The 27481-nt window shown below is 41.3% G+C and overlaps 1 protein-coding gene across 7 annotated transcripts; it reads right to left on the reverse strand.

Annotated features, from left to right (window-relative positions):
* On the reverse strand, nt 1–26997 carry ANKRD46 (ankyrin repeat domain 46). Of its 7 annotated transcripts, XM_039525090.1 has the most exons (7): nt 26846–26979; nt 19081–19252; nt 13161–13204; nt 12242–12361; nt 6612–6954; nt 5118–5276; nt 1025–2009 (listed from the first exon to the last, which is right to left on the reverse strand). In XM_039525090.1, the coding sequence occupies exons 5-7, from the start codon at nt 6920–6922 to the stop codon at nt 1793–1795; spliced, it is 687 nt and encodes a 228-aa protein (XP_039381024.1). In that variant the 5' UTR covers nt 6923–6954; nt 12242–12361; nt 13161–13204; nt 19081–19252; nt 26846–26979; the 3' UTR covers nt 1025–1792. The 7 variants fall into 7 exon arrangements, with proteins under 7 accessions (XP_039381022.1, XP_039381024.1, XP_039381026.1 ...); XM_039525092.1 differs by lacking the exon at nt 12242–12361 and having other exon boundaries at nt 26846–26997; XM_039525091.1 differs by lacking the exon at nt 19081–19252 and having other exon boundaries at nt 12261–12361; nt 26846–26957.
* Between the last annotated feature and the right edge of the window lie 484 nt (nt 26998–27481).

A 27481-nucleotide genomic window follows, 5' to 3' on the forward strand; every position in this document is an offset into this window, starting at 1 on the left:
TACTTATACATCTTTATTTATGGCATTCATCCACATTCAAAATACATTTACAAATTATACAGAGAGTGCATAATGCAAAATTTCATTATTTAATATAAGACAGGGTGTTCTTAACAGAAATAGACATATATAAACTACATTTACTTGTACAGGTAATAGCTTATGTTTCTCTATTCATAAACAGATAAACGACAAATTAAACTGTTTGGAAGAGAAGCTCATTTTGTTGGTTTTTGGAGGCTTCCCTCTTTGCTACATTTGTACCATCTGGGAGAATTGCTTCTAAGAATTCTTCAGAAACAATTTAGAATGAACGCTTCAGTGAAGCCTGTCCCAACATCACAAAGACAAGATGCCTCCTCAGTCAATGACCACAAACTAGAGACAACAAATATATATTAACACAATAATAAGATGTATGTATATCCACCATCATTTACCATAATTTCTAACTTTGCAAGTGTTCAGTTTATTTTGCAATGATTTAGGATCATTTTAGTAAAACAAATCCTTTTGCTGTTTTAACAACGTTTGCTGAATTCACTTAGGTTGGGATTGTGAAAAGCTACCTAAGGGAGTTAGGCACCTAACTGCCATGGAAATTGAGTGGAAGCACCTTTGACACCTTTGGGCACCTTTGACAATCACAACCTTACTGCATATTTACCCAGTCTCCATAAAAGAGTATTAAATCATCAATGAACAAAGACCTCACATTGGGCCAGATTTCAATTTACATAATCTTCCCAAATATGAAGACACTCACTGCAATATTGCATTATGTTAACTCAGAAAGTGCCCCATCAGCTTTTGAGTGTCATTTGAAAACAGTTGAAACTGATAGCAATATTACCAAAAATATATCCCAATTAAACCCTTGCACAAAACTGCAAATGAAATGAACATATTGTTTACTGTAATTTCTGTGAAAACACTCAGTTATCCTGCATGACACGTTTCACAGCAACACAGAACAAAATGTTTAAATCGCTTTTCATCTACGTTACAAAGAAAATGTTTCCTTAAAGGTATTTCAAATGAAAAAGTTGCATTTTGAAGTCAAATGCTTAAAGATGTTTGCATCCAAAAGCACTACCGACAATTTCACTTCAAAGTATTTATTCTAACACAAATTTTAGTAACACCACACTAACTGGAAAAAAAAATATGTTATATTAAGCTAATACATAAATACAAGACTGATCCAAGGATGTCAAAGGAAGTTTAACAAAGTTATAAAATTTGAAATGTTTCTCATTCTTTAAATGTATATGTAGTTTATAACCATACACATGAACATGCACTAAGAAAACTGCACATTTACAGTACTGTATGATGTAAATATCAGAATAGATTAAAATTATTCCAATTTAATCTAGGTATTTTTTTTATAAGAATACTCCTCCTCAAAAGCTGAAACATAGGAAAAGTAGTTTCTTTTTTTCCCCTTTTTTTAAAATGGAAAACAAGATGATTTGGTCCTGTACCAGGACACATTTTTACATACTCAAGGATTTGCTATTTATTTATGAAGGGCCTTTTATAATCACCACATTTGATCAATAAAGACTGCTATCTATAAGTTTTGATTAGAAGTCAAGACATGTCAGAGGTAGCCTAGGAATGCTTTAGAATTTGGTGTTGTTAGCGGAAATTAATGCAGCTCTCTTCCAAAAGGGTTAGCAGTACATATAAAAGGCAAACAGTATATACAGCTGCACCAAGAATTATAAGAAGCTCAGAACAACAATTAGAACTCAGGAAAAGAACGTTGTGCCTCTTTTCATTTGCTTTAATGCACCAATTCAGGCTGATTTTCCACAAAAGGAAGCACTCCACTAACGTAGTATGCGATTCCGAGGGAGAGAAGGGCAATGACAATGATCAGGAGTAGCACCCTCCAGAAGCCCAGGTCCTCCACAAACTCTTGCCATGTTGTGCGGAAGCTGGAAAGAACCCCTTCACCTTGCTGCAGGTTCGGATTAAGGAGGGAATGGCTTTCCATTGCACTGTGAAGGATTAAAGTTATAAACACACCTAGTAAAAGAATGCATCCTTAAGAATAAGAGTAAACCTGCTAATACAACTAAAATATTCAAAATTAAACATTTTCAGATTTACAGTACTTACTCATGATCTCAAGACAGCATATAAGAAAAGGACCCTCCCCTGACCCTACCAAATCAACGTACAGTAGTTGAGAAGCAACCCTTTGAGACTTTACAATCTATCTTTTCAAAGAATCTTTAATTTGGGTACAGAGAAGTGTTTAAAAAAATAACCAAATGTATTTCCTTGGCTGATGTATGAAGGAACCAGGGCTTTGGAGCTGTGCTCCGGCTCTGCTCCAGCTCCAGGCAAAAACCTGCAGCTCCACTGCTCCAGAGCTGCTCTGCGCTCCAGCTCTGGGCTCCGTTCCAAAGCCCTGGAAGGAACCACACAAACAGCAAAAGAACTGACTAAAAGTCTTGATCACACACTTATGCATGTCTGTAATTTTACTCATTTGAGTAGTTCCACGACTTCCCAGATGAGCAAAGTTCAGTATGAGCATAAGCATTTGCAGAATCAGGTTCTTACTGTGTATCGAGAGAAATAGTGAAACTAGCTATGTAGACAGTGATGTTAAGGCATAAAATATACAGAGTAAAAACAGATTCCCCCTCCCCCAATATCTCTTCAATTACAGTAATCGTAGGCGTATCCTGTAATAATAAATAGGAACAAAATATTTCAGATAAAAGTAAATTGGGAGTTAACACTATCCGTTTAAATGCTCTTGCTTCTGATATGACTAAAGATGCCAGTAACACATGCCTAGAAGGAAGATTCATTTGTAAATCTTTTTTCTAAAAATACACTCCTGATTAACATTAATGTTATTCATGTGACATTTTTCCTCATTATGAAGTACAACTGCTGAATAATAATTAGACAAAACTCCAGTAATTTACTGAACTATTAGTGTCGTGTGCAGAAATTTTCAGGCATTTCCAGTAAAGTGCCTTGTCTTTTTTGGTTTTTAAATATTTACTTGGCTGCGACGCTATGGTGGTTTGCCCAAAACTACAGGAGTTAGTAAATGATAAGCAGGGAAGATGACTAACAAAGTGAGAGGGTTTATTAAAAGATCTCTGTCGGCATAGAATAGATCTGCTCACTAATTAAGCACCAACTAGTCAATACATAATCACTCCAGGGGTTAAATAAAGGTATGCTGCAATCTTAAAAAAGTGGTCATACGTTCATTGTTAAGACAACCACCACAACAAAACCAAAGGTCCTCACTCATCTCAAAGATGACCCCTGTGGCATTTTCTATTGCAACCAAATTAAAAGCAACATTAATAAAGCAGCAATTGCCTCTATAAAACTATTCTGGAAAAATCTGTAAGTGACAAATCCTTAAATGATCATTTTGCTTCTAACAATGTTGCTTCCTGTTATAGTGACAGGTCACTAGGTCTATGCATACAAGTAAATTCTCTATGTGAAAACAGAGAGGGAGTGTTCTGCCCAGACACAGCACAATAATGATACCACACGGAGGTGGAGGGGAGAGGGGGGAGGAAAAGAGAAGAAATCGGATTTGGGAATCTAGTTTTGTTTTGTGCTTCGCTCGTGAGTCAGAAGCAAGTGAGTGTAATGAGGAGGCGGCGGCATTAAACTCAGCCAGGAAGGGAGTGAACACTTTTGCACTGATCTCTAGAAACTTCTCCTGTCAGTTCAAAAGTGAAGTTCAGGGTCTCCAGAGGGAACAGCAATTATCCTCACTTGGCTTCATGCAAAGTGGTAATGAGGGAGGGGAGAAACAAGTAGGGATTCTATTCCGAGAGTCTCTAGAATCAGGAAATAATACCAAGAGGTAGGAGTGAAACTAGAGGTCTGAAAAGCCAACCCCCAAATAGTGCTCTTACAAGGACACAAACTATTTAATTACAAAGCACATGTGCATTCATTTGCTTCTAATGCTGTCTGGATCTATTTTTATTATACAAAGTTCTCTTACAAAAGGAGATACTTCAGATATTTTAAACTAGCTCACAAACAAACTGGGAGTAAACTGTAAGTCTGTAATTCCAAAAGACAAGTTATAGGTTTCCCTGCCAAATCAAACAAGAGAACATTAATGATAGTCACAAAAGGGAAAGGAAGTTACAGGTTTTAAAGGGACATTATCAGTTCAAATTCACAGCTAAATCCAAGCCCCATTAAAGTCAATGGTAAAACTCCCATAGGAAACATAGGACTTGCCACAGTGGATCAGATATGTGATCTGTCTAGTCCAGTGTCCTGTCTCTAACAGCAGCCAGCACTAGATGCTTCAGAGGAAGCTGCAAGGAACCCCAGAGCAGGCAGATGTGAGATAATCTTTCCTCCACATTAGGTCTCTAATTGTTGGAGATTAGTTTAACCCCTGACCCACAAGATTAACATTTCTTCCAAAATTTTTAGCAGTAATTGTTCTAACTCTGGATATTCATCTTATCCATATAAATGTCCAATCCCTTTTGGAATCCTGTAAAATGTTAATGATATAAAATGTAAAGTGAGTAGGCTTGTTTTTAACATATGGGGTAACATATGTTTGGGCTCAGGCTGGAGCTCAGGCTCTGAGACCCTATGAGGGAAAAAGTCCCAAAGCTCAGGCTCCAGTCCAAATGTCTACACTGCAGTTAAACAGCCTCTTAGCCCCAGCCCCGGGAGCCCGAGTCAGCTGGCATGGGCCAGTTGCAGGTGTCTAATTGCAGTGTAGACATACCCTTCCTTTCTAGAGCATAACACCGCAGGATATTCAGGGACTTGCTTATAACCAGTCTCTAGTGAATTTCATTTTCAAATTATCTTGCACCAGTAAAATGATACAATATTTGGGTTTTAAACCCTGTAGTGGAATACTTAGCTGTTATAAAAACGTCTTTCATTAGAAATTTAAAAACAAAAAACAAAAACACCACTTTTCTATTGAACTTAGTTTTTATAAATCTTTTGTTCCATTTTGAGGAACAAACACGTCAACTCATGTCTCTAGCAGAAAACAATATGGATTTACCAACAAAGATATACTTTACACACATGTTTTTATTTTTTTCTAGTAAACATCTGTCTTGTAATACCTTTCACTTTCTGCAGTCTGCATGGTTTCCATCTTAGAGGGAGCTCCTCTGTTAAATCCTTTCACCTCCTGCTCCTCCAAAGACTCCAGCAATCGAATTACTTCCTTATTTACTCCTCTTCGTTTTGCCAGAACGAGCGGTGTTGCACCTTGGTGATTGCTAAATAGTGCCCCCCAAAAAAGTGGATGAGGGAAGATAAACTATAAAATGAGAATTCTAAGATAGGATGGATCTGCATAAGTATGCAATGTAAAATGTACTGACCAATAAATATTTAGGACCAGCCTCTAGCTACACAAAATAGCAAACTATTCTTAGTTATAAAAAGTCCAAGAATAAAACGCAACTGTATGAAAAATTCAGTAGTTTATTTTTAAAGCACACAAGCCTACAATATTTTACTCTTGGTATAAAGTCAAAAAACATAGTACAATGGGGTCTTATCCTGATTGTAGCCTTTGGATGCTCCCGCAACAAAAATGAAGAAACTAACAACATATTTATATCAGTGTATAAGGCTTTGTATGATTACTATTCGAAATTTAAGTTTCTTCATAGCTCCTTACTGTATAAGAGTCACAGACTATTAAGCAATAAACGAAACACAGGATGGGTAAATCCTCCTACCGCTACCTTTGAAAAAACCGAACCACTTAGGAGTACATTTGTTACCTTCATATTAGAGGCTGCCAGCAAACAGGTGTTTGGGATAAAGGGAGGAAGGGAAAAACCACATAATGACCCTGGGCAGGCCAATAATTAATACTGCTGATATGAGGAGATCATGGGCAGCTCCAATAATCAAAGATGACCAGAAGGCCCAAGGGCCTAAACTTATTGCCTTATTTTCCTCTGCTGAGATGCATGTGCAGAAAGTTCTAAGAACAAGGTGACCTAATTGTACTCAATAAAATAGCTAGTTATTTGATATTCTGAGTGCTTGTGTCTGGACACTAGCATCTGACAGCTGCTGGGAGCTAGGAAGAAAGAATATACAATATTTAAAAGAAGGATTGGCTTTGAGGAAGGGAGAGCATTGAAAGGCAGCACGGTCTCCCAAAGAGTACAGGAGAACTGATACACATTTACTGTATTTTCTCTATTTGTTACAGTAGTCAATTAAAGCATTAAGACTGTGGTACAGAAAATTCTAAAAAAAAAAACCCTGTCATTCTAAATTATTCTGTGATGCCGTCCACCCCCTCTTGGCTGTCTGGTCAAACCAGGACAGCAGAGCCATCAGCTAGTGAGAGAGAGTGGCTATGCCAGCCCAGCCCCACAGCTCCTGCTTCTATTGCCTTTCATGATGTTCACGATCAGTTAGGAGTGGGCCCATGCATTTGATTTTCTTTTTTTTCATAACTGGCATTTAAAAAAATTGAATTTCACTGAATTTACCATTAAAGCATTTGTATCAGGCAACATATTTGCACAAAATACTTCTGAGAGAGAGACTAATATACTATAAAGTGGTCAAAAAAGAGACAAACTTACCAAATATCAATTTTGAGTCCATTAGAGACTAGGAACTGGATGGTATCCACGTGCCCACACAGGTGAAGGGCTGTATTACCTTGGTAATCAGTGGCCAGCAGATCAGCACCAAATTTGTGCAACAGCTGACAGATGTCTACGTTTCCTCTGGCTGCTGCAAGGTGGAGGCCAGTTCGGCCACGACTGTCACGAATATTTGGGTCAAAGCCACTCTCCAGCAGCCGCTTGGAATAGTTAAAATCCCCATCAATGCACGCCTGCAACAGGGGCACATTTGTCTGGGAAGAATCATTTACAAAAACATAGGACATTGTTCCACTTCTGTCTGAAGTTTGTGGCAAACCTGCAGTTAAAAATAAGAGATTATGATGAAGTGAAGTAAATAAATACAATGCAAACACCTCATAAATGCTTTCTCAAATAAAAATGCAAAGTAGTTTATGAATATAGTTCTGAAATCATTGTATATTACATATTATTTTAATATGCTGCAGTCTTTTCTGATACATAGAGAACACTGTTAATCCTGTTCACACCTGCTGGAACAGAAATGGATAGCCTTGTTACTTCAGAGGATTGCGTTAAAACACCACCATGAATGCAAGACACTAGGTAAACCCCACAGAGGGAGAGATCACACTCTGTAGATTTTATATTAAAAAGAAAACTTTGATAGAATTTGCTCACAGGCTGGACCTATTTAGAAAGAGGGGAGCGGGGAGAAGAGTCATATTTTATAACTCAGATTAAAGGACTGAACAAACACACTGGGCTCTCAAAGTAATCAGAGTTTTTACGTACTATAAATAAAGTCACTAATGGGATTTCCTCTCTCATTTATCTGTTCCTTATTTACATCTGAACTTCAATACACAGTAGTGACAGCTGCTGAAAAATTCATTGTTACTATGAGCATTATCTCCTTCGCTCTCTGCGTAAGATTACATTTTTCAACCACCTCTGCCAAACATTTTTATACAGCACCATAGGTGGGCATAGCGTTTCACAAGCAACTATAAAGATAAGGTCCTTGCCTAGAGGAAGTTAACTTAGACAAGTTAACTAGAACTGTTGTGGGTGCAATTTCCACACCAGGACCCCCACCCAGCAAAGCAAGGGAATAGTCCCAAAGGTTTTAAAGATAAACATGTACTTTGTTGTTTTGGCCTAAAAGTGCAAGGTAGAAATTGGTTGCACCACAGATTTCTTGCTAATTATTATTTGATTAAATATGATTCAACTGACCAACTAGAGATAATAGGTATTGTGAAAGAAGTGAGTTTTTTAAAGACAGATTTGGATGGGGAGAGATTGAATAAGTAAGGTTGTTCCATGTATAAGGGACAGTGAGGAAGGGGCATGAAGACAAAAATGAGAGAGGAGGAAGAGAATGGTTACTCAGGAGGATTCACTGGTGCAGAGTGCATGAGGGGGGAAGATAAGAAGTTATGGTGGCTGGGAGGGACTATACAGGGCCTTGCACGAGAGGACCAGGTGGCTGAACTTGATGTGGAAGATAATGAAGGGAGGGATAGCTCAGTGGTTTGAGCATTGGCCTGCTAAACCCAGGGTTGTGAGTGCAATCCTTGAGGGGGCCACTTAGGGATCTGGGGCAAAAGTTGGTCCTGCTAGTGAAGGCAGGGGGCTGGACTTGATGACCTTTCAAGGTCCCTTCCAGTTCTAGGAGATTGGTATATCTCCAATTATTTATTTATTATGAGTAGCCAGTGAAGAGCTTTGAACATAGGAGGGACATAGTCCAGGTGGTGGGCAGGGAAAATGATTTTACCAGATGAATTCTGAATAGACTGGAGTGAGGAAAGAATCACAAAGTCAAACAGGAGGCAGTTAAAATAACAGGGCTGAAAGAGGACCTAGACTTGGATTAGAATTTTTCTGGTGGGAATGGAGAAGAAATTATGAATCCTGGATACTTAGTACTCCACACTCATGACAATTCTCTAGCAGATTATAATCAGGATTCTGATTAGCTAGCTGAATCTTTTTGATAGGATACTTAAGTACTTTAATTCTCTTGCCTATATAAGGCATCCTCCAATCCTAGTGCACTCATTTGGCTGGAAGAATGGAAATATGGCCAGCAGCCAAAGAATTAGATTTAAGACTTCCCTTGCTTTTGGGGAGTTTACACTGTTCATGCTTTATAACTCTTCCCTAGTGTTTCAGATTAATCATTTTCCAATACCTACCCTACAGACACCTTGGTTTTGAATGCTGTTCTGATTAAGAGACTATAATATTTTAGTCTATTCATATTATTTACACCTCACAAGTTGGCATTTCTCATTTGGACAAATTCTGCTATCAGAATGTATGTATCAACACTATTTAATTTGTCAGGGCAAGAGACAAAGCTGACTTTTCTTATCTCAGATTTGGAAGAGGAAGAGATGGGGAATAACTTTCTGACCCTGAATAGCTACATAAAGAATGACTTAATAATTCAGCACCTATGCAGAATACATTCTTTTTAGTCTGCAGGTAAAATTATGTAGGGGATAATTTACTGCTTACTTGAAAGCATTCTCTTCCACAATCATCTCCAACAGCAGAAAGCCATAAGATAGTTCATACAATATTGTTTCCTTTTAGGGCACTAACTACTTCAATTTTATCCAAATATGGACAGAGCAACTGAAAGAACACAGAATCTATCTCAGGGGCGGGCAAACTTTTTGGCCTGAGGGCCACACTGGGTTTCCAAAATTGTATGGAGGGCTGGTTAGGGGAGGCTGTGCCTCCACAAACAACCAGGCGTGGCCCGGCCCCTGTGCCCTATCGAACCCCACCCCCACTTCTCACCCCCTGATGGCCCCCTGGGACTCTTGCCCCATCCGCCGCTCCCTGTCCTCTGACCACCTTGAAACCCCCCCACCCCTGACTGCCCCCCGCCGCCCCATCCAACCCCTCCTCTCATTCCTGACTGCCCCCCCCGGACCCCTACTCCCATTCAACACCCGTTCCCTGCCCTCTGACTGCCCTGACCCCATCCACACCCCCGCCCCCTGACCACCACCCCAAATTCCCCTGCCCTCTATCCAACCTCCCCTGCTCCCTGCCCTCTTACCGCACTGCCTGGAGCACCGGTGGCTGGCGGCACTACAGCCGCACCACCCAGAGCACCAGGACAGGCAGCCGTGCCACCTGGCTGGAGCAAGCCATGCCACCGCGCAGAACAGAGCACCGGGTCAGGCTGGCTCTGCAGCTGCGCGGCCCGGCAAGAGCTCGCTGCCCAGAGCATTGTGCCAGCGGCGCAGTGAGCTGAAGCTGTGGGGGAGGGGCAAAGCAGGGGAGAGGTTGGGATCTAGCCTCACAGGCCAGGAGCTCAGAAGCCAGGCAGGAGGGTCCCATGGGCCCATAGCTTGCCCACCTCTGATCTATCCAGTACTTTCAACTGAAATGCTACAAGAATTCTGGTGGGTTGCAAGGCTAGGACTCCACAGCAACAGGGTGGATTAAAAAAAAAAATCAATGATTTTTTTTATTTAAAATCGGATTTTATTTATTTATATCGGATTTTTTTGATAAAATGCTTTTTGAGGAAAAAACTAATGATAGTTTTAATTACGATACATTATAGCTCAACGATATCTCATCATGGAATAGGGATTATAAATTCTAATTCTACAGCATGAGACAATATATTCATGTAATGTTTAAGAAAAGTTTTGTAAATGAGTTCCAATAGTTCATGGATTTTTCAGACTGTGGATTTGCGTCTCCAGAGATAACATGCTTGTCAACAGAAAAAAATGTTTTAAAATAAATAAAAGGTGAGAAATAACAGACCTCAACCCTATTGTCCCTCTGCAAATTTGTGTACACAGAGTCAATCCCTTACCTCTCTCTAAAAGTGCAAAGTTTCAAAATATTTAATGAACAGAAGATTCTCAGGGGCAGAATAGATCTGGACAAGGAGAAGTCTGGAGATAAATGTGAGAAGGGAGGGACAGGCAGTAGAAACAAAAGTGAAACCGAGCAGCATATTCCAGAAGTCTTGAGGTCTTTCTGAGTGTAACCTTCATTGATTTGAGATCTACCATACCATTCTCTCACTAGAAGGGAAAACCTATAATGGCAGCAGGCTGTAAAAGAGACCAGTTTGGGAATAAGAACCATTCAAGAAATATATGTTTTCTGACGATGTTTTAAAGAAAGTCACACCAGTGAACTGGTGGAAGTCACATAAGCACTTGGATTCAGAGACTGTTGAAGTGATAATCTCACTTCTAACAGCAGTAGCTCCTTCTGCTGGTGTAGAAAGAATATTTTCTTCCTTTGGACTAATTCATTCCAAATTGAGAAATCGTTTGGGACCTGAAAAAGCAGGAAAGCTTGTTTTTCTTTTCCAGATTATGAACAAACAGGAAAATGAAGGTGAAGATGACTGAGGTAGCTGCAGAAGTTTCTCATGTTGACCTGGCTGACGTAGTCAATTTAATGCATTTGTTTTTTAAAATTCATTTAACTATTTTAGTTAAAAAAAATTAACAAAACCAAACCTGAATTTTAAAAATCAGGAATGTTTAACTAAATTCAAAAATTCATATGCTTGTTTTGTTAAAATATTATATGTTTGCTGTTGAAGAAAAAAATCCAGAATATATAACCTTGTTGTTTTAGTTAAATAAAACAATTTAAATGTCTGTCTGGTGATGTTCTCCTCCTAATACATCATGGCAAGAAAATCCTCCAAATATTAATGATGAATCTGTTGAATTGGAGACAGTTCTTAGATGGGGTAGGATCTGGGTTACTATAGAGAATTCTTTCCTGGGTGTCTGGCTGGTGAATCTTGCCCACATGCTCAGCGTTTAGCTGATCGCCATATTTGGGGTCGGGAAGGAATTTTCCTCCAGGGCAGATTGACAGAAGCCCAGGGCGGGTTCGCCTTCCTCTGCAGCATGGGGCCTGGGGCACGGGTCACTTACTGGAAGATTCTCTGCACCCTGAAGTCTTTAAACCATGATTTGAGGACTTCAATGGCTCAGACACAGGTTTGATACAGGAGTGGGTGGGTGAGATTCTGTGGCCTGCATTGTGCAGGAGGTCAGACTAGATGATCGTAATGGTCCCTTCTGACCTTAAAGTCTATGATTCTATGATTCTTTGCCAATGACTTCATAAATATCTGCTTCAATTACCTTTGGTAAATGAAATAACCAAACAATCATTCATTTTCTGATATAGTTGTAAAACTAATCTGAAAAGTTTTCAAAATAAATCACTTTAAAAATGTATAGTGTGTACCTTCTAAAAAAGAAACCTACATCTATCTCTGAGTTGTGAAGAATATGTATTAAGGTTATAACAACCAACAAGAATGCACTTTTATGTAGAAATCCATGATTACATCGTGTCTTCCTGACTAGTGATTTAAATCATGATTTAAATCAATTTGATTTAAATTGAATTGACCCCGTACAGCAATCTAAATTTTCTTGCCTATTTCCCTTCCAAAATTGAAGTGGCACAACTGTATCTTCTTCAAACCTAACCTTCCCCACAAGCTGACAGGCCCAATCTCCAAAAGATGCGATTTTCACATTAGCTCTCTGTACTAGATATACCGTAAAACATTTTAAAATCCTCAAGTAGCACAAACATACCAACAGTATAAAAGCTCACTTGTTCTTAAGAAAATAAGATTTTGCCTTCAGATGTTGCAGGACACTGGTGGGATCCTTAAGCTTGTTTAATAAAATGTCTTGTAGTGTATCAGCGCAAATCTGTAACAAATAGACTATTCCATTAGAAGAACAGTACAGAACTTCCTGAAAAAGAATTGTGTGTTCTGTTAAATGTGTATTTGTTTGTACATCTGGTAAATCCTCCTAGAGGTCTCCAGGTACTTCACATGCAAATCTTAATGAAACCACCAAATGACCAGAAAAAACTCACTGGACTAAGTATGCCAAGGTGGTTGTGGTGTGTAGGTGTGTGAAGAAGCAGCTGTTTATCATGGAGCATGATAGGAAGTATTCTGGTTTAGAACTAATACTAACTAGAACCTGCAGAGAGAGAGACACTGAAAGGCAGAGGAATTAGGATAAACCCTTAGTGCTCCACATTAAGTAAAGAAAAACAAGCAAAAATAAAACCCACTTGCCATTGTTTGAGGATTAGGGACCATGCAACTGACATACTCCAGCCCACAAAACATATTTCCAGTATTCCAACATGCAGGCTACCAACCTCTGCCAGTGGTTCTACCTTAGTCACAAACTAGCAACAAAAGCAGAACAGTCTCTCTCAAAATTTCCAGTCCCCTAATGTCAGAAATGTTAAACAAAAAATACACTAATGTCTTGAACTGCATCTGGTTTAGTGAAGTTTTCTGCCACCAAAATACAGCACAGTTATGATGGTTTATTTGTTCAGATACCTTTGATAACTTTGGATATATAAACTGTGGATTTAGTGCTCTGATCAGAAGTTGCAACCTTATGCAGGACATATGCCAAAAGGGTTATTTCTGCCACGACTAGTACTTGTTAAAAGGATTAGAAGAAATATTGAGGTACTCACCAATCTCCTTAAATGGTTTCAGAAAGGTGAATTTGATGGCAGCTCTAAATATAAACAAAACACAGCGTCATCTACCAGTCACCACAAATGTATGAGACAAACTAAAAAGAAAGGTAAGTACTATAGTGTTGAGCAGCAAACATACTGTAAAACAAGCATTCTGATATCTATGAGAATTACCATTGTTGCACCTGGAACGAACACATGTAATCTGATTCAGTGAATTACTTGTTCCAAAAATGTGGCACTATTTATTGAAAAATGTATCATCTAACAGACAAGCAGTAAACTTGTATAACAAAAGTACGGTTGTTGACATTTTGTTGCAGTAATATGAAATAACTATTTTTAAATAATCAATTAAAGATATCATTTCAAGTGAGAAAAGGTGTTAAGGGGACGTCAATTTATTCTAAGTTTATGCAATACATACAGATTGAACACAGTAGTGTGATCACAGAGTGTATTTGTACTATTAATGGGAATTATGCAATACATTGCTTCTTCAGTGCCACAGGAGACTTAGTGCAGTGGGAATATCAATGTAACTATTCTGTTTTCAAGAGGAATCATAGGGGGAAATGATTAGATGTTCGTAAAAGTTATTTACATTTATTTATTAGAAGCCTGACGTCTGTAATTTTGCTTGTAATTCTGCTAATAAGTCAAGCTTTTTTCCTCTTAATTTTTTTGTGCCCATTTAGACAATACACTGCAGAAGCAGCAGGGGAGGAATTCTCTTTAACAAGTAAAATCACACTACAAGCCACAATTTATCAAATCTTAAACAGCTTGTAAGTTTGGAATTTACCAACTCTGAGTCATTTTATTTTGCAGCAAGTGGATGTTTTCCTCTTTATATTTCTCAATATGTAACCATCAGAGCAGCTAAGTAAAACAGCTACCACTCAATACCATGAAGACACAAAGATATGGCTGGATCATTGATGAGACAGGATTACTCATGGGGACAGGTTCTTCCTCTCTCTCATATGCATCACGAAGATATTAGTTATGATCAGGGATCCTAGAAATCCATTTGCCACAGAAAAATGCAGAATTTGCATTTTTCGAGAATCTTTAGTTTTTACATTTTGTGAAAAAATAAAAACATATATTAACTATATTTTACTGAAAGTACCAGTGTCACTTATTTAATGCGCACAACCGTCCCTTCTTGTTGTTGATTTTTGAATGCACTTTAAATTTTCATACAGTAGAACCCCGTTTATCCAAGCCTCCATTATCCGGCTCTACCTGTTAACTGAACCACCAGCCGCCCAGGTCTGACAGCGGCAGGGCTCGGGCGATCAGCTCCAGGCAGCTGGTGGTTTGGTTAACATGGAGAGCTGGATAATGGAGGCTTGGATAAATGGTGTTCTAATGTATACCAATAAAACATTGTGTTCAACAGATAGCTATAAATACTGTGGCTAGGGAAACTAAAGTTCAGCATCCATTCTAATTGTGGAAAAACACAGATTTTTATGGTTTTTTAAAATCAGAGAATGTTGGGTTTTTTAATCACAAAAAACTAGGATCCCTAGTTATGATTGGCCAAAACCCTTTAGTAACCCAGTCAGTGCCACCCATAATGTGTCAGTAAAAAAACAACAACAAAAAACAAGGAACACTCATGCCATCTCTCAGAAAATGAATGAGAGTAACCATTACTACCTTTGCCCTATTAAAAAAAAAAAAATCGATCAATAGGATGCAATGACATGTTACCAGTAAATGAGACTTCCCAACATTAATGACTATTTCTGACTCCCAGAGCCAAAATGCCCGTGAGTTACCACTGGTGATATTCTGACTAGCAGCAACAAGATATTTAGGATATGTCAACAAGTCAATGCACTGTAATGGAGAATATGAAGAGGTTAATGTAAGAGGTACACAGTTTACACATAAGCTCTACATTCATCAACTCCTTAATTGCATATAATCTTCCACTCTTTTGTCATACACTTTTAGAGTATTTAATTGACACTGGCTTGCATAGCCTCTCCTTTTTTTAAGGTAACAAAGCATCCATCTTAAGCAGTTTGCCCACATCCTCTGAAAGTGAGGTTTCCTGTTCAACTGGGATTGCACGTAAAAATACAACGAGACAAGAATAAGCCCTATTTACATGTGCATGCAAGATAAAAACAAAACTAAAATTATGTAATTTTATTCATGAGAGAAAAACACACTCTCCAAGTACTTGTATGACTCCTCCTCCATCACTGCTATATATGAGTACCTCTCAAGAATTTAAAAATAGAAACAAATAGCTCCCTCTCCCCATTCCTTCCTAGCATGTAGGAGAAATTACTCGGTTAATTTACAGGATGTGTTTGTGTGTGGATTTCTTTGGTATGTGGAAATTGAGGGAAAGTTAAGTTGAATAAATAAGTTTTGCATTTAGTTCTGAAAATGATAAGGTCTATAGTCATTTTTGCTTAGTGAGAGAATTCCATAGTTTACATTCAGCTCCTTTGAAAGAGCTGTATCCTGCACTCACTCTCCCCCTCCCCCACTGGATTATAGTTTCACTGTTCCAGTGAAAGGGAGCTGTTGTGGAAGGCAACCTCTCAGGTAGCCAGAAGCAATCCCACAGAGGGCTCTGAACACCTCTCAGATAGAGAGTTCACAATATACAGATCTCAGAGTAGCAGCCGTGTTAGTCTGTATCCGCAAAAAGAACATGAGTACTTGTGGCACCTTAGAGACTAACAAATTTATACAGATCTACTAACCTACAGCACTTGGCATTTTCCCCTCCTCCTGCCCTTAGTTATTTTCCCCAAGCGTTTTGCTTTCCATGGTGTTGGCACATTGTATCCAGGGGGCATAGAGATAACAATTTTTAATGCCCTGCTATCATTTTGTGTTTTCTCAGATGGGATGTATGAGTTGGTGAAGTGCAAAAGCAGCGCTACCTGTCATTTGCTGCACACTAAGGAGACTCAAGTGTTGAATCCTTTCCACTAACTGGGACCTGAAAATCCAGTTTTAGATCTGGAATCTTCCAGTCAGCAAGATACCAGTGTTGGAGGTAATAATTCCCATTTTCCTTCAACAATATTAAACAGGGGTGTGCGAGATTTATAGCTATACTATCCTGACGTTAATAATAACCATACCCTGAGAAAAACTTTGGCATATAATATTACCCAGCTCTCATATACACGGTGACCAGATAGCAACTGTGAAAAAACAGGACGGGGGTAGGGGGTAATAGGCACCTAAATAAGAAAAAGTCCCCAAAAACAGGACTGTTTTTAAAGCAACAGTCCCATCTGGTCACCCTACTCATAAAGCACTTTTCATCTATAGATTGCAAAGTGCTTTACAAAGGAGGCAAGTATAATTACCTCGTGTGGGTAAACAGAGGAACAGCAAGTGGATGTGTCTTAGCTAAGCTCACTCAGCATGTCAGTTAGTGGCAGAGCCAGGGACAGAACCAGATTTCTTATTTCTATCCGCTGCTCTATCCACTAGAGAACACTGCCTCCCAGTACAGTATCATGAATGTGCTGTACCCCCACCCCAAACCGAAATTTTTAGATCTTGCTCTCTTGCAGAAAAGAATGTTACTTTACACCACAGCTTTACTGATGAGGGGATTCACAAACATTTCCCCTACCAACCACATATATGCAAATCAGTTGCACCAAAGTATTTTTACAGATAGAATTTGTTTCAGGATATTTCACTATTTAATAGATGCCTTTAAAAACCCTTTCTGAACCTGGCCCATTTTTATACTTTGGACAGGGAGCGTGCAGTGAGGAGCATAATTTACAGTGATGTTGAATGTGCCTATTCTAATTACTTGCAGACTTAATTCACTGGAATTGTCTCACCCAAAGTGGACACAATACCTGAAGGAAACTGAATATATATATTTAATCTCAATACAGAAGTTAAACAATATTTGCTGGCTAATGCCATAAGTTCTAATACTTCTGTCTTTATGGGAAGTTACTGAATCACACTCTTCATAAGTATAAATATCTTCCTGCTCAGAAACCTTCAAGCACATTCTCTTTCCACTGGTATACCGCAGGAATGCTAAACATGAAGGACTTCCAGTAGTTAGTTCAAGGTCAGTGCAACATTTTTTGTTTAAAAGCTACTGATGATTATTTTTAGCTCTTTATGATATATTTCAGTTTGAATTTGCTGCAGCTCCTAAAAGATTCTTATGCAATAGGAGACAAGTGCCAGTGAGCAACTGTCCGTCAGAAATCAATTCTTTAATAAGTGAATTATTCTCAAATTGCTGTTTGTATGTGGATAAATGGTGCCACCATGCGACCTGCTGAATTCACATTTGGCTGCAGCCAACAGCATATAACCCCTCACTATTTCTTATTGCTTGTTTCTGTGGCTGCTGTTTTCTTGAAAGAAAACTTGCAAGTAAGAGTTTAAATTATTAGGGGGACAAAAGGGGATCCTGAAATCCAAAATAACTTGAAAAAGCTAGAGATAAGTTTTGCAGCACAGTTACAAAACTCTGTCTCATCTAACTGTTAACCACTAAAAATAGAGTGTATGGTCCATGAACTTTGGTCTTAAAACATCTCTCATCACTTATGCTAAAGATGGTTATCCTGTCTGGTCTTTGATCCCTATTCTACTGATATTAGAGGCTTGGACTTGGGCCATGGGTCTCGAGATAAGATCGCTTTCCTTCAAACCACCAAGATTACTTCTGCCTGTTTACAGAAGAACAGTTCACATTCCGTCAACAGCTTCAATACCTCGAGGTTACTAAAATGGAGAGACTTACTGCCTTTCAGAGACATAGAATTGAATGTCATGGGTATGTCTGGCATAGTGTTGTTCAGCAAATTAAGATACACACATTACAAACCAGTCAGCCACATGAACTTTATATTACTATACTGCCTTTTTCTTCCCTTTTTTGTCTATCACTTGACATAATCTAGGGTTACGCCTTGCACCTCTCTTTGAACATTTGTGCTTACGTTTTTCTAGGTTAAATCTCCTGCCCATACATTTAACCTCCGTGGGCTCCTTCATAAGGTTTCAGTAGGGTAACCATATGTTCTGTTTTGGTCAGGACAGTCCCTTTTTTAACCCCTGTCCCGGCTGTCCTGACTTTTTCAGAAAAAATGGGACAAATTCCCACTTTTGTCAAAAAAAGGGGATGCAGAGGAACATGTGGAGGAGTCGGGGGGGGCCAGAGATGCCAGGCCCATGCAGGGGGGGGCAGGGCTCAGCGAGCAGGCAGGGCTTGGGCGAGCAGTGATGCCAGCCCCATCCAGGGAGTTGGAAGCAGGGCTCGTGTGAGCCGCTCAGGCCAACCCCGCACGGGGAGGGCACAGATGAGTGGCTTGGGCTAGCTTCGTGCAGGATCCCATTTTCTTTCTTTGGGAAATATGGTCACACATGGTTTCAGTGTTCCCACTGGCACTGACAACATTCAGTCCCATATAATGGCTAACAGAGAAGTCAGGTCAGCTTTGGGGAACTCTAGGTTAGCAGAGCCGTCTTAATTTTGTGCACTATACGTCTACAGTGTATGCTATTCAGTAAAAACTTGTAAAATATTAAAAACACATTGCTATGCTTGTTCACAATCAGTCCTTATCGCTAATATGCTTATTTGCCAATACTGAAGATCGTGAAATTGACACCATCAGATTTATGGCTCTTACTATGCAACAGGACAGGCACACACATGATCTTTATTAGACTTCTGACAGTGGAATCCGTTTATCATAGCTAAATACATGATGGATTGAAATAGAACATCTGTTAAGAGGTGGGTAAGTCTCTGTCAGTAAAATGTTATTTAAAATACTTTCAGCGCATCATGTTATGCAAGGACAGGACACATCATGTGGCATGAAACGATGCAATGGCACAACATTTTTAGGCTACATTTCTAACGAGTACATACCGATGCTAAGCACTGATCCTTCCTTGTGTCAAAAATTTAAAAATAGTAGCTAAACTCATAAAGCAATAATCTGGTATTTAAATTCCTTTTTCCTGATGTCAGTAATGATGGATGTTGAAGAAATATAAATGTCTTCTTCATTCAGTATTATTTTTGGTGTTTTTGTATTTTTCTAGAAAAATCAGTAAAGAAAAAAATTAAAAGCTAAAACAAAAAAAAACAATTCCTGTTCTTCAGGCTAGAGGGACTCACCCATAACCTGTTCAACAGGATTATAAATACAGCTATTTGCCCAAGTTTCCCATCTTAACTGCTTCCAAAAGAATCACCCATCCAAGAAGTTGCTATGGAACACAAAACAAAAACAAAAGTTTCCAGTCATCAGGTTACAGCAGGAGCACTCTATATACACAGACCTTAACTACACTGTTCACTGTGTACTTTAATTTCTGCTAACTAAACTGCCTCCTCAAAAGCTGTGCAAACCATGAATCCCAAAATTTGAGACAATTGTTTCAATTACTTTTGTTTTCATCAGAGAGTGGCTGTTGCCCTCAGTTCTCCTACCACCAGGATCATTCCTGCCTCTTCTGCCTAACACAGTGCTTGTATACACAGGGAAACTGACCAACACAGACACTGCTTTAGCAATGTCATTATAACTCCCCCCTGTGGACATTAGTCTAGAATAATTACTTGCTACAGCTAGGCTTGTCTTTTCCCCCATGTAAACAAGTAAACAGTTCCTACTGGAGTCTGCCAACATTGCTTCTAGAAGGATTAAGTTGTGGGGGAGGGAGAGTGAATCAGCAGATAGGAAGGATCAGGAGACACCTGAGCATACTTCCAGACTTGCTGGCCCAGGAATGAGAGGACTGAGTTGAAGGTCCACATCTCTGATGCCCACATAGTAGGGCACTGCATCACTTCTAGACTACTGTGCTATCCCATGCCTTTTTAAAATAAACTTAATGATTCTAAAGTTTAAATAAAACTGTAGGAAATTCATTTTTGTTTCCTTGTATTTATAGTTTATAACTCAGGAAAAGTGCCAAGCTGACTGAATTAAAACTAAAATCTACTTGTCCTCAAAACAGAAACAAGGCCAACTGCAGTAACAACTTCCCCACCCAACAGTGTGCCTCAACTCTGAGTCAGGAGAGACAACCTGCAGGGATGAACAGACATTCAATCCTTAAAAAGAGACAAAGAGTCCTTAGCCGCTCTGCTGAGATTGCCAGTTACACGCACTTATACACCATAGTATCAGTCACAATAAGTGTGCCAATTAGTAGGAGTTGTCATGATGGTTTTTTTGATGAGATACCCAGAACTCAAAAAGTTTACTAGACATCTAAGAGCCAAAGGTAAATCAAAAAGACAAAGGGGTGGCCTTACTAATAAAGTCGAAGGGCGGGGCTCTGGAAAGAAGCCCCAGATGCTAGTGAGGGTGCGGAGATTTCTAACAAGGTGTTCCATCTTTTATAATCACCTGCTGACTAGGAGGTATCGGATCAATCTGAAGCTCCACTCTCTATATGCTGGAAGTTTGAAGGAATTTTGTCTCCTTCCCCGAAGAACCTCTGGATCTATCAGAAGGATCTCGGCTACTCAACCCTTGCCCTAGCTGCTGCTTTTTTTTTTTTTTTTGCTTTCTCTGTCCTTATGTGTCTCTGGTGACGACGATATAGTTTTTTTGAGGCAGGAGAAATAGGAATTTGACATGATTCTTGAGAGTTAACACTGCTGTTTACAAGATTTTGAACAGTAACAATGAAACTGACCAGAGTCTTTTAATTCTACTCTGCTGCTTGGTAAATTTGTGAAAACTCAGGAAAACAACACTGTGCATCAATCAACTTAACCATCCAATTGTGAATTGAATGTATGTTCACAATTTATTTTTTTTAAATAAAGCTTAAATTCTGGAAAAACTGATACCTTTGGGCCCCACACTCACCAGCAAAAATGTCCCACTTGCCAGTGGATTGTGAATGCCCTGACTTTCAAATTTCTGTATTCATGATGGATTTTTTAAACACAAATGACACGATTGCATCCTAAGTCGCATCTATTAAAAAGCTAAATAAAAATGTAAACAATTATTTTAACGTCAGAGCCTTTCTGGAATGGCCTCACCATTCTTTACTAAACTGAAATCATACTTTCTTCCATGGGAGTAAGAATATTTAATAAAAGAATTCAATTATACTTAAAAGTGAGCTGCAAGTTGGTTAATCAAAACTCACTCAACCAGTAATGAGCCCAATGGCCACATAATAGGGGCACTTACCATATTATTTTAAAGTTAACATTTTTCTCTCTAAAAAGTAAATTCTCCTGTTCATTCATTTGGCTATCAGTTTTCATTATTTAGTCTTGTTTTTTTTCTATCTAGTTATTCAACACATTCAGCAAGTTACATAAAAAAAAAAATCAAAGGTTCAGAAAGGACAGCAAATCCTGGCAAAACAAAAACACTAATCAAACTGCAGTATCTGCAGATGTTCAGTGTCTGCTGCTATCAAAGCACTTCTGCCACAATACCAAAAAGGTCAGGCAATTAATGATGGTGAGACCAACAGGCAAATGGGGATAACATATTTTACCCGATCTTAAAAATAACTTTAAAAGCTAGCATTTGTAAAAAATGTATATATTTGATTGTGTCCTTCTCCCACCACATTTCATATGCAAACTGTCTTCTTAGGCCAGACCCTGCCAACAATTACACACGTTTAACTGTACACATGACTAGCCCTACTGACATAAAAACGTAAAGTTAAGCACTTACATAAATATATGCAGGATTGGGGTCTCGGACTGTAAGATTTTCAGGAGAGGAACTGACATAAATAGCAGTTGCATCAGAAAAATGAAGCTTTAATTAGAGAACACTAAAACTGTAATTTTCACATTTTGCAAAACTAAAGCCTTTCTTCAAATATCTTTTTTCTTTCAATTCCATTATAGCATTACTTGGTCTTATTTTATGGAGATGTTTAATATCAAGTGACTCTTCTCCAAAGCTAATTATTATTTAGAAAACACTTTGTTTTTACAGTGAAGGCTAGTGCCCAAAAGAATGAACAGCCATACCCAGATTTCCTAAAAATGCCTTGAGAGGCAATTCACAACACCACGAGAAAGAGCAGTCAGAAACTTTACAAAAAAAAATAAAGGGTCACAGCACTTACACCTTTTGTGACCACATACAGTCACATTGCAATGTCATTAAGAATGTCGGTTGCTGCAATTTTTCCTTCAGGTTCTTTATTATACTTTTTAGAGCCTTCCCATAGTATCTCTTTTCCTTCCCGTTGTGTTAGTCTCTTTTCTGTCTTTCAAGCTAAAGAGCAGTGCTCATAGTAAGCATCACTTATAAACTTTTATTTGATCCTTCTTAGTGCTGCTGAACAAAAATATTAGACTTTCTCACAACTTGTTTTGATCTGTCACTAGTCCCTCACAATCCACAAAAGATTTTAGAAAATGTTGGAAGACAAGCTGCCAAAATATTCTAGTGAATAAAAATAGCATTAAATGGTAGGAAAACAACCCAAAACAAAATACAGCCATGTTGTTTATTTTGGTATTAAAATAGTTAAAAGGTGGAAGGCAGCTTTCAAGGGAAGAAATGGAAAAAAAGACACTACAGTGAACTCCCACTGAGAGAGATTTCGGGCTTGTCTACATGGGGAAATTATTCCAGAATAAGACCGGGCGTGCATTTAAAGCACAATAGCTATTCTGGAATAACTCTCCGTATGAACATTCTTATTCTGGAGTAAGTATCCATACAGGGTCCTATTGCAGAATAACTTATTCTGGCCCACTTTCCTGTACAGACAACTCCTTAGTGATCTGAGGACAGTGCTCAAAGCTATTAAAATCAGTGGGGCAGAATCTCCATTGCTCTTGAGCTACAATTGCCAGAAGGTAGCTCTAAATTACGCTCAAATGCAACAGTCCTCTAGGAGCTGCTCCACAGCCAAGAACAGCCTTACAGTGTACTCTGGCCCCATCTGCTGCACCCCCTGGGGGCTGTGAGGAGGGAGCAGCATAGCTCTATTCTGGCAGTCCTGTGGCACCGAAGAAAAAACCTTACACCAGGAGTATTCTCTGGTGGCTGGGGCTGCCCTTTATGTTGCTCTGGCAGTGTAAAAGGGCTGCAGAATACAACAGAATTTAGCCCACTGAATTTACAAGTAAAAGACTTCTTCAGTCATCCAATTATTCCTCTGCCAGTGCAGGACTGTTCCCTACTGTATGTATTAGATTAAAAACGATTTTAAAATCTATGCCTGTATAGCTAGCTAATATCATTTTAGGCTATTACAAAATTTAAAATTTAAACCTTTCACCATTGGTGTGGTTGGTTTTCTCCCCAATACACCTCTCTCTTCAACTCACAAAGTGAGCATCCAGTCAGTTTCACTTTTTGATGCTCATGCCCTAGCATGATTCTGTAATATGAGTTGCAAACGCTGCACTACTTTCATAGCTTATTAAAAATATAGAACATACAGCCGTTTAATAAAACTTAAGAACACAAGATGGCCCTATTGGGTCAGACCAAAGGTCCATCTAGCCCAGTATCCTGTCTTCTGACAGTGGCCAATGCCAGGTGCCCCAGAGAGAATGAACATAACAGGTAATCATCAAGTGATCCATCCCCTGTTACTCATTCCCAGCTTCTGGCAAACAGAGGCTAGGGACACCATTCCAAACTTACTGGTTTGTAATTTAAAAACAACAGAGCACAGAACTAAAACTATATTAGGTTTGGTCTACATCACAGATTTATGTCAGAATAAATACATCACTCAGGGGTGTGGAAAATCTGCATCTGCAGACCATGTTTGCTGATTGGATGTGGATACAAATTCTTTATCTGAGCAGGGCTCTAGTTATACCAACCAACCTCCTGGTGGAGACAGCCCTATGTTGATGGGAGGTCTCCTGTTGACATAGTTACTGCTGCTTGAGGTGGAATACCTATGCCCACAGGGATGTAAGTAGCATCTTCATTAAGTGCTACAGCTAATAATAGTTAATAATTAGAGATATACCAATCTCCTAGAACTGGAAGGAACCTTGAAAGGTCATCTAGTCCAGCCCCCTGCCTTCACTAGCAGGACCAATTTTTTTGCTCCAGATCCCTAAGTGGCCTCCTCAAGGATTGAACTCACAACCCTGGGTTTAGCAGGCCAATGCTCAAACCACTGAGCTATCCCTCCCTCCGCTGCTACAGTGCTGTATGTGTAGACAAGCCCTTAGTATGTAGCAAAAGTGAACCCCAATCTCGACTGGGGATTCTGGGTGCTACCACAGTACAAATCATAAATGGCAGTACCTTTTAAAATGAGATGTCTACCATTTCATTTCAAAGACTATTTCAGTCTAACAGATTATCTCACTGTTCGAAAGTTTTTCCTCATAGACCACATTTTCTTAATTCTACCCCATTATTCTTAGTTACATTTTGGCAGAACAAAAAGGGAACTCCTCTGCCTCCTTAGTGTTTTTTACACGGTTGATGTTCTTGTACATGTTTACATCTCTCACACTCCTTTTAGGTATTTAGTCAAGCTGTACATATTTATAAATTTGCTCCTCTTTCTTTGTAAGTCAAAGTTGGACTGTAAGGTGGAGAATTTTTTTTTCTCACTTTCCTTCTCTTACTTCAAGTCAGGGCCGGCTCTAGTTTTTTTGCCACCCCAAGCAAAAAAAAAAAAAAAACCTGCCCCGCGTCCGGAACAGCAAAGGGGGGCGGGGGGGGGGGGCGGGCAACCAACCTGCCACCCTGCTGGAGCAGCAAAGGGGCGGGGGAGGGCGGGCAGGAAACCAACCTGCCGCCCGGCTGGAGCAGCAAAGAAGTGGGGGGGAAACCAACCTGCCGCCCGGCTGGAGCAGCAAAGGGGCGGGAAACCAACCTGCCGCCCGGCTGGAGCAGCAAAGGGGCGGGGGGAAGGGGCGGGAAACCAACCTGCCGCCCGGAGCACCCAAGAAGGGGGAAACCAACCTGCCGCCCGGCTGGAGCAGCAAAGAAGGGGGGGGAGCTGGAAACCAACCAGCCGCCCGGCTGGAGCAGCAAAGGGGGAGGGGGGGCGGGAAACCAACCTGCTGCCCGGCTGGAGCGGCAAAGGCGGGGGGGCCGGAAAGCAACCTACCTGACGGCCGACTGGAGCAGCAAAGGGGGTGTGGGGGGCAGGAAACCAACCTGCCGCCCGGCTGGAGCAGCAAAGGGGTAGGGGTGGGAAACCAACCTGCCGCCCAGCTGGAGCAGCAAAGGGGGGGGGCAGGAAACCAACCTACCTGCCGGCTGGAGCAGCAAATGGAGGGGGGGGGGATTCCAGGAAACCTGCCAGCCCATCTGAGCAACGAGGGGGGGAGGGGTGTGAAACAAACCGCCCGACCGGCCGGAGCGGCAAAGGGAAGAAAAAACAAAAAACTAAAAAGAAAAAAAAATACCTGCGGGGCGACGGGAGCGCGGGTGCAGGGGGACTCCCAGCCCTGCAGACCCTGGGCAGCGGAGTGAGGGGGAGAGAGAGAAGGGGGCGGCCAGGGCTTCCTTAAGCGAGGCGCTTGCCATGCGGCCCCTCCTGCCGCACCACCTGCTGGGAGGGCTCCACGCCGCTCCGGGGGGCAGGCAGGGAGGGACGCGGGCTGCCGTGCCGGGCTTGCTGCAGAACTGGCACCGCTCCCAGCAGCTCCCCTCCTCTGCGTCGCCGCTCCCTACAGGGCAGCAGGAGCAGCAAACCAAAAGAAAAAATCCTGCAGGGGCGGCGGAAGCAGTGAAGTGCAAAAAAAAAAAAAAAAAAAGGTTCGGACGGAATGCCGCCCCTTGGAATCTGCCGCCCCAAGCACCAGCTTGCTCGGCTGCTGCCTGGAGCCGGCCCTGCTTCTAGTTTTCCCATCCCTTCATCATTTCAAAAGGCCCCTCCTGTGACTTTCTAGCGACATTTCAAGTATTTGTAGACAGTTATATCACCCAAGCTGTGCAGAGTTAGCTATTTTTAGTCTTCTCACATCTTCATGACAATTTTGTGGATAGAGTCCAATTTGTCAGGGAGGTGCTAAAAACTAGAGTCAGTTATACCCCTGAGTACGTGGCTCAACACAGCATTAATTCTGTGCCACCACATCACATTGGGAACCTACCTAGTTGCCTAGCCAATATCACAGCTGTTTTTCCACATTACTCGGAATGCACAACCCCCCTCCTCCTCCCCTGGACCTGGGATTAGGTCGGACTACGCTATTGATACACTGTCGCTTGTCCTGGGCCAGGGTGGGCACGGGGCTTTCCACAAGCCATCGCTTAGCCAGGCTTTCCCACAACGCCATTACCAGCCAAAGGGCAGGCACAACCCGAGCCCTGAACGCAGGCGGGTTTCTGTCCGGCCTCTCCTGTAACTCCGCCAGCCTGGCCCTGGCTGGGAATCGCTCAGAGCCCCGCTCCGCGGGCCTGTGCTACGCAGCGGGCGAGGCCCGGCACCCAGGACAGGCCCTGCCGCCTCCCGCCGCTGGGGTGGGGGTGGCAGCTCCCGCAGCAGCGGGCGGCGCCAGGGCCCAGTCTCGGCGCGCCGGGGTCGGGCTGCCCGCCCGGTGCCCAGCCAGGGGCGGCGCCTGCCAGGCCCGGCTGCCCCGCGGCTGGGCACTCAGCAGAGAGCGGGCCCCGCGCCAGATCCCCTCCCGCGGGCCTTGCCTGGCTCCGGCCCCCGCCGCCGGGCCCAGGTCCTGCCGCTACCCGTCCCGGTACCTGAGTCCCGCCGCCCCGCGCTGGCCTGCTTCTCGGGACGCGCACGCAGCCGGGCCGGGCGGGAGGCCGCGCCACCTGCTGGTCGGAGGCCGCCTGCACCGCTCACGGGCCTCCCTGACTCCCCTGGGCGCGGTGCGAGGCGCCTCGGCCCGTCACGGGGCAGTCGGCGCCAGGGGCCCATGACTACAGCGGAGCGCTAGGGCAGCCGGCTGCGGCCCTGCCCTGCGGGGAGGCTGCGGCCCTGCCTGGGTGCAGGAGCTGGCGGTGCTGCCGCACCCCTTGGCTTGAAGCGGATTCCATTATACAGCTGCAGGGATTTCCCAACCCCCTCCCCCCAGTTTTGTGAACTAGTCACATGCAGTGTTGCCAAATTAAAACATTACTACACACTTTAAAAGCATATACAGCATATGTAGCTGAAAAAAGTATAATAGATTTGAAAAGTATGAACATAGACTCGCTTCCTTATACAGCTGTTGTTTTTAATGACAATGTCCGTGCATTCATTTCCGTGATGTTGGCCAACCTAATACTTTCACATTATGATTTGTAAGCACAGTCTAAATGGGCTCTCCCTGACAGCTAGTGATGCGCTGGGGGGGAAAGGCTTCAGGACCAGATTGTATTTACATTCAC

The sequence above is a fragment of the Mauremys reevesii genome, linkage group 2, assembly GCF_016161935.1.
Source record: "Mauremys reevesii isolate NIE-2019 linkage group 2, ASM1616193v1, whole genome shotgun sequence".
Lineage (NCBI taxonomy): Eukaryota > Metazoa > Chordata > Testudines > Geoemydidae > Mauremys > Mauremys reevesii.

Bases quoted from the DNA above. Each gene is read 5' to 3' on its own strand.
- ANKRD46 (XM_039525092.1), bottom strand. From the start codon at position 6,922: ATGTCCTATGTTTTTGTAAATGATTCTTCCCAGACAAATGTGCCCCTG. The intron at 5,277-6,611 runs GTAAGTTTGTCT...GGCACTATTTAG, and splicing joins GGACTCAAAATTGATATTTG to CAATCACCAAGGTGCAACAC. The intron at 2,010-5,117 runs GTATTACAAGAC...AATCCTTCACAG, and splicing joins CAGACTGCAGAAAGTGAAAG to TGCAATGGAAAGCCATTCCC.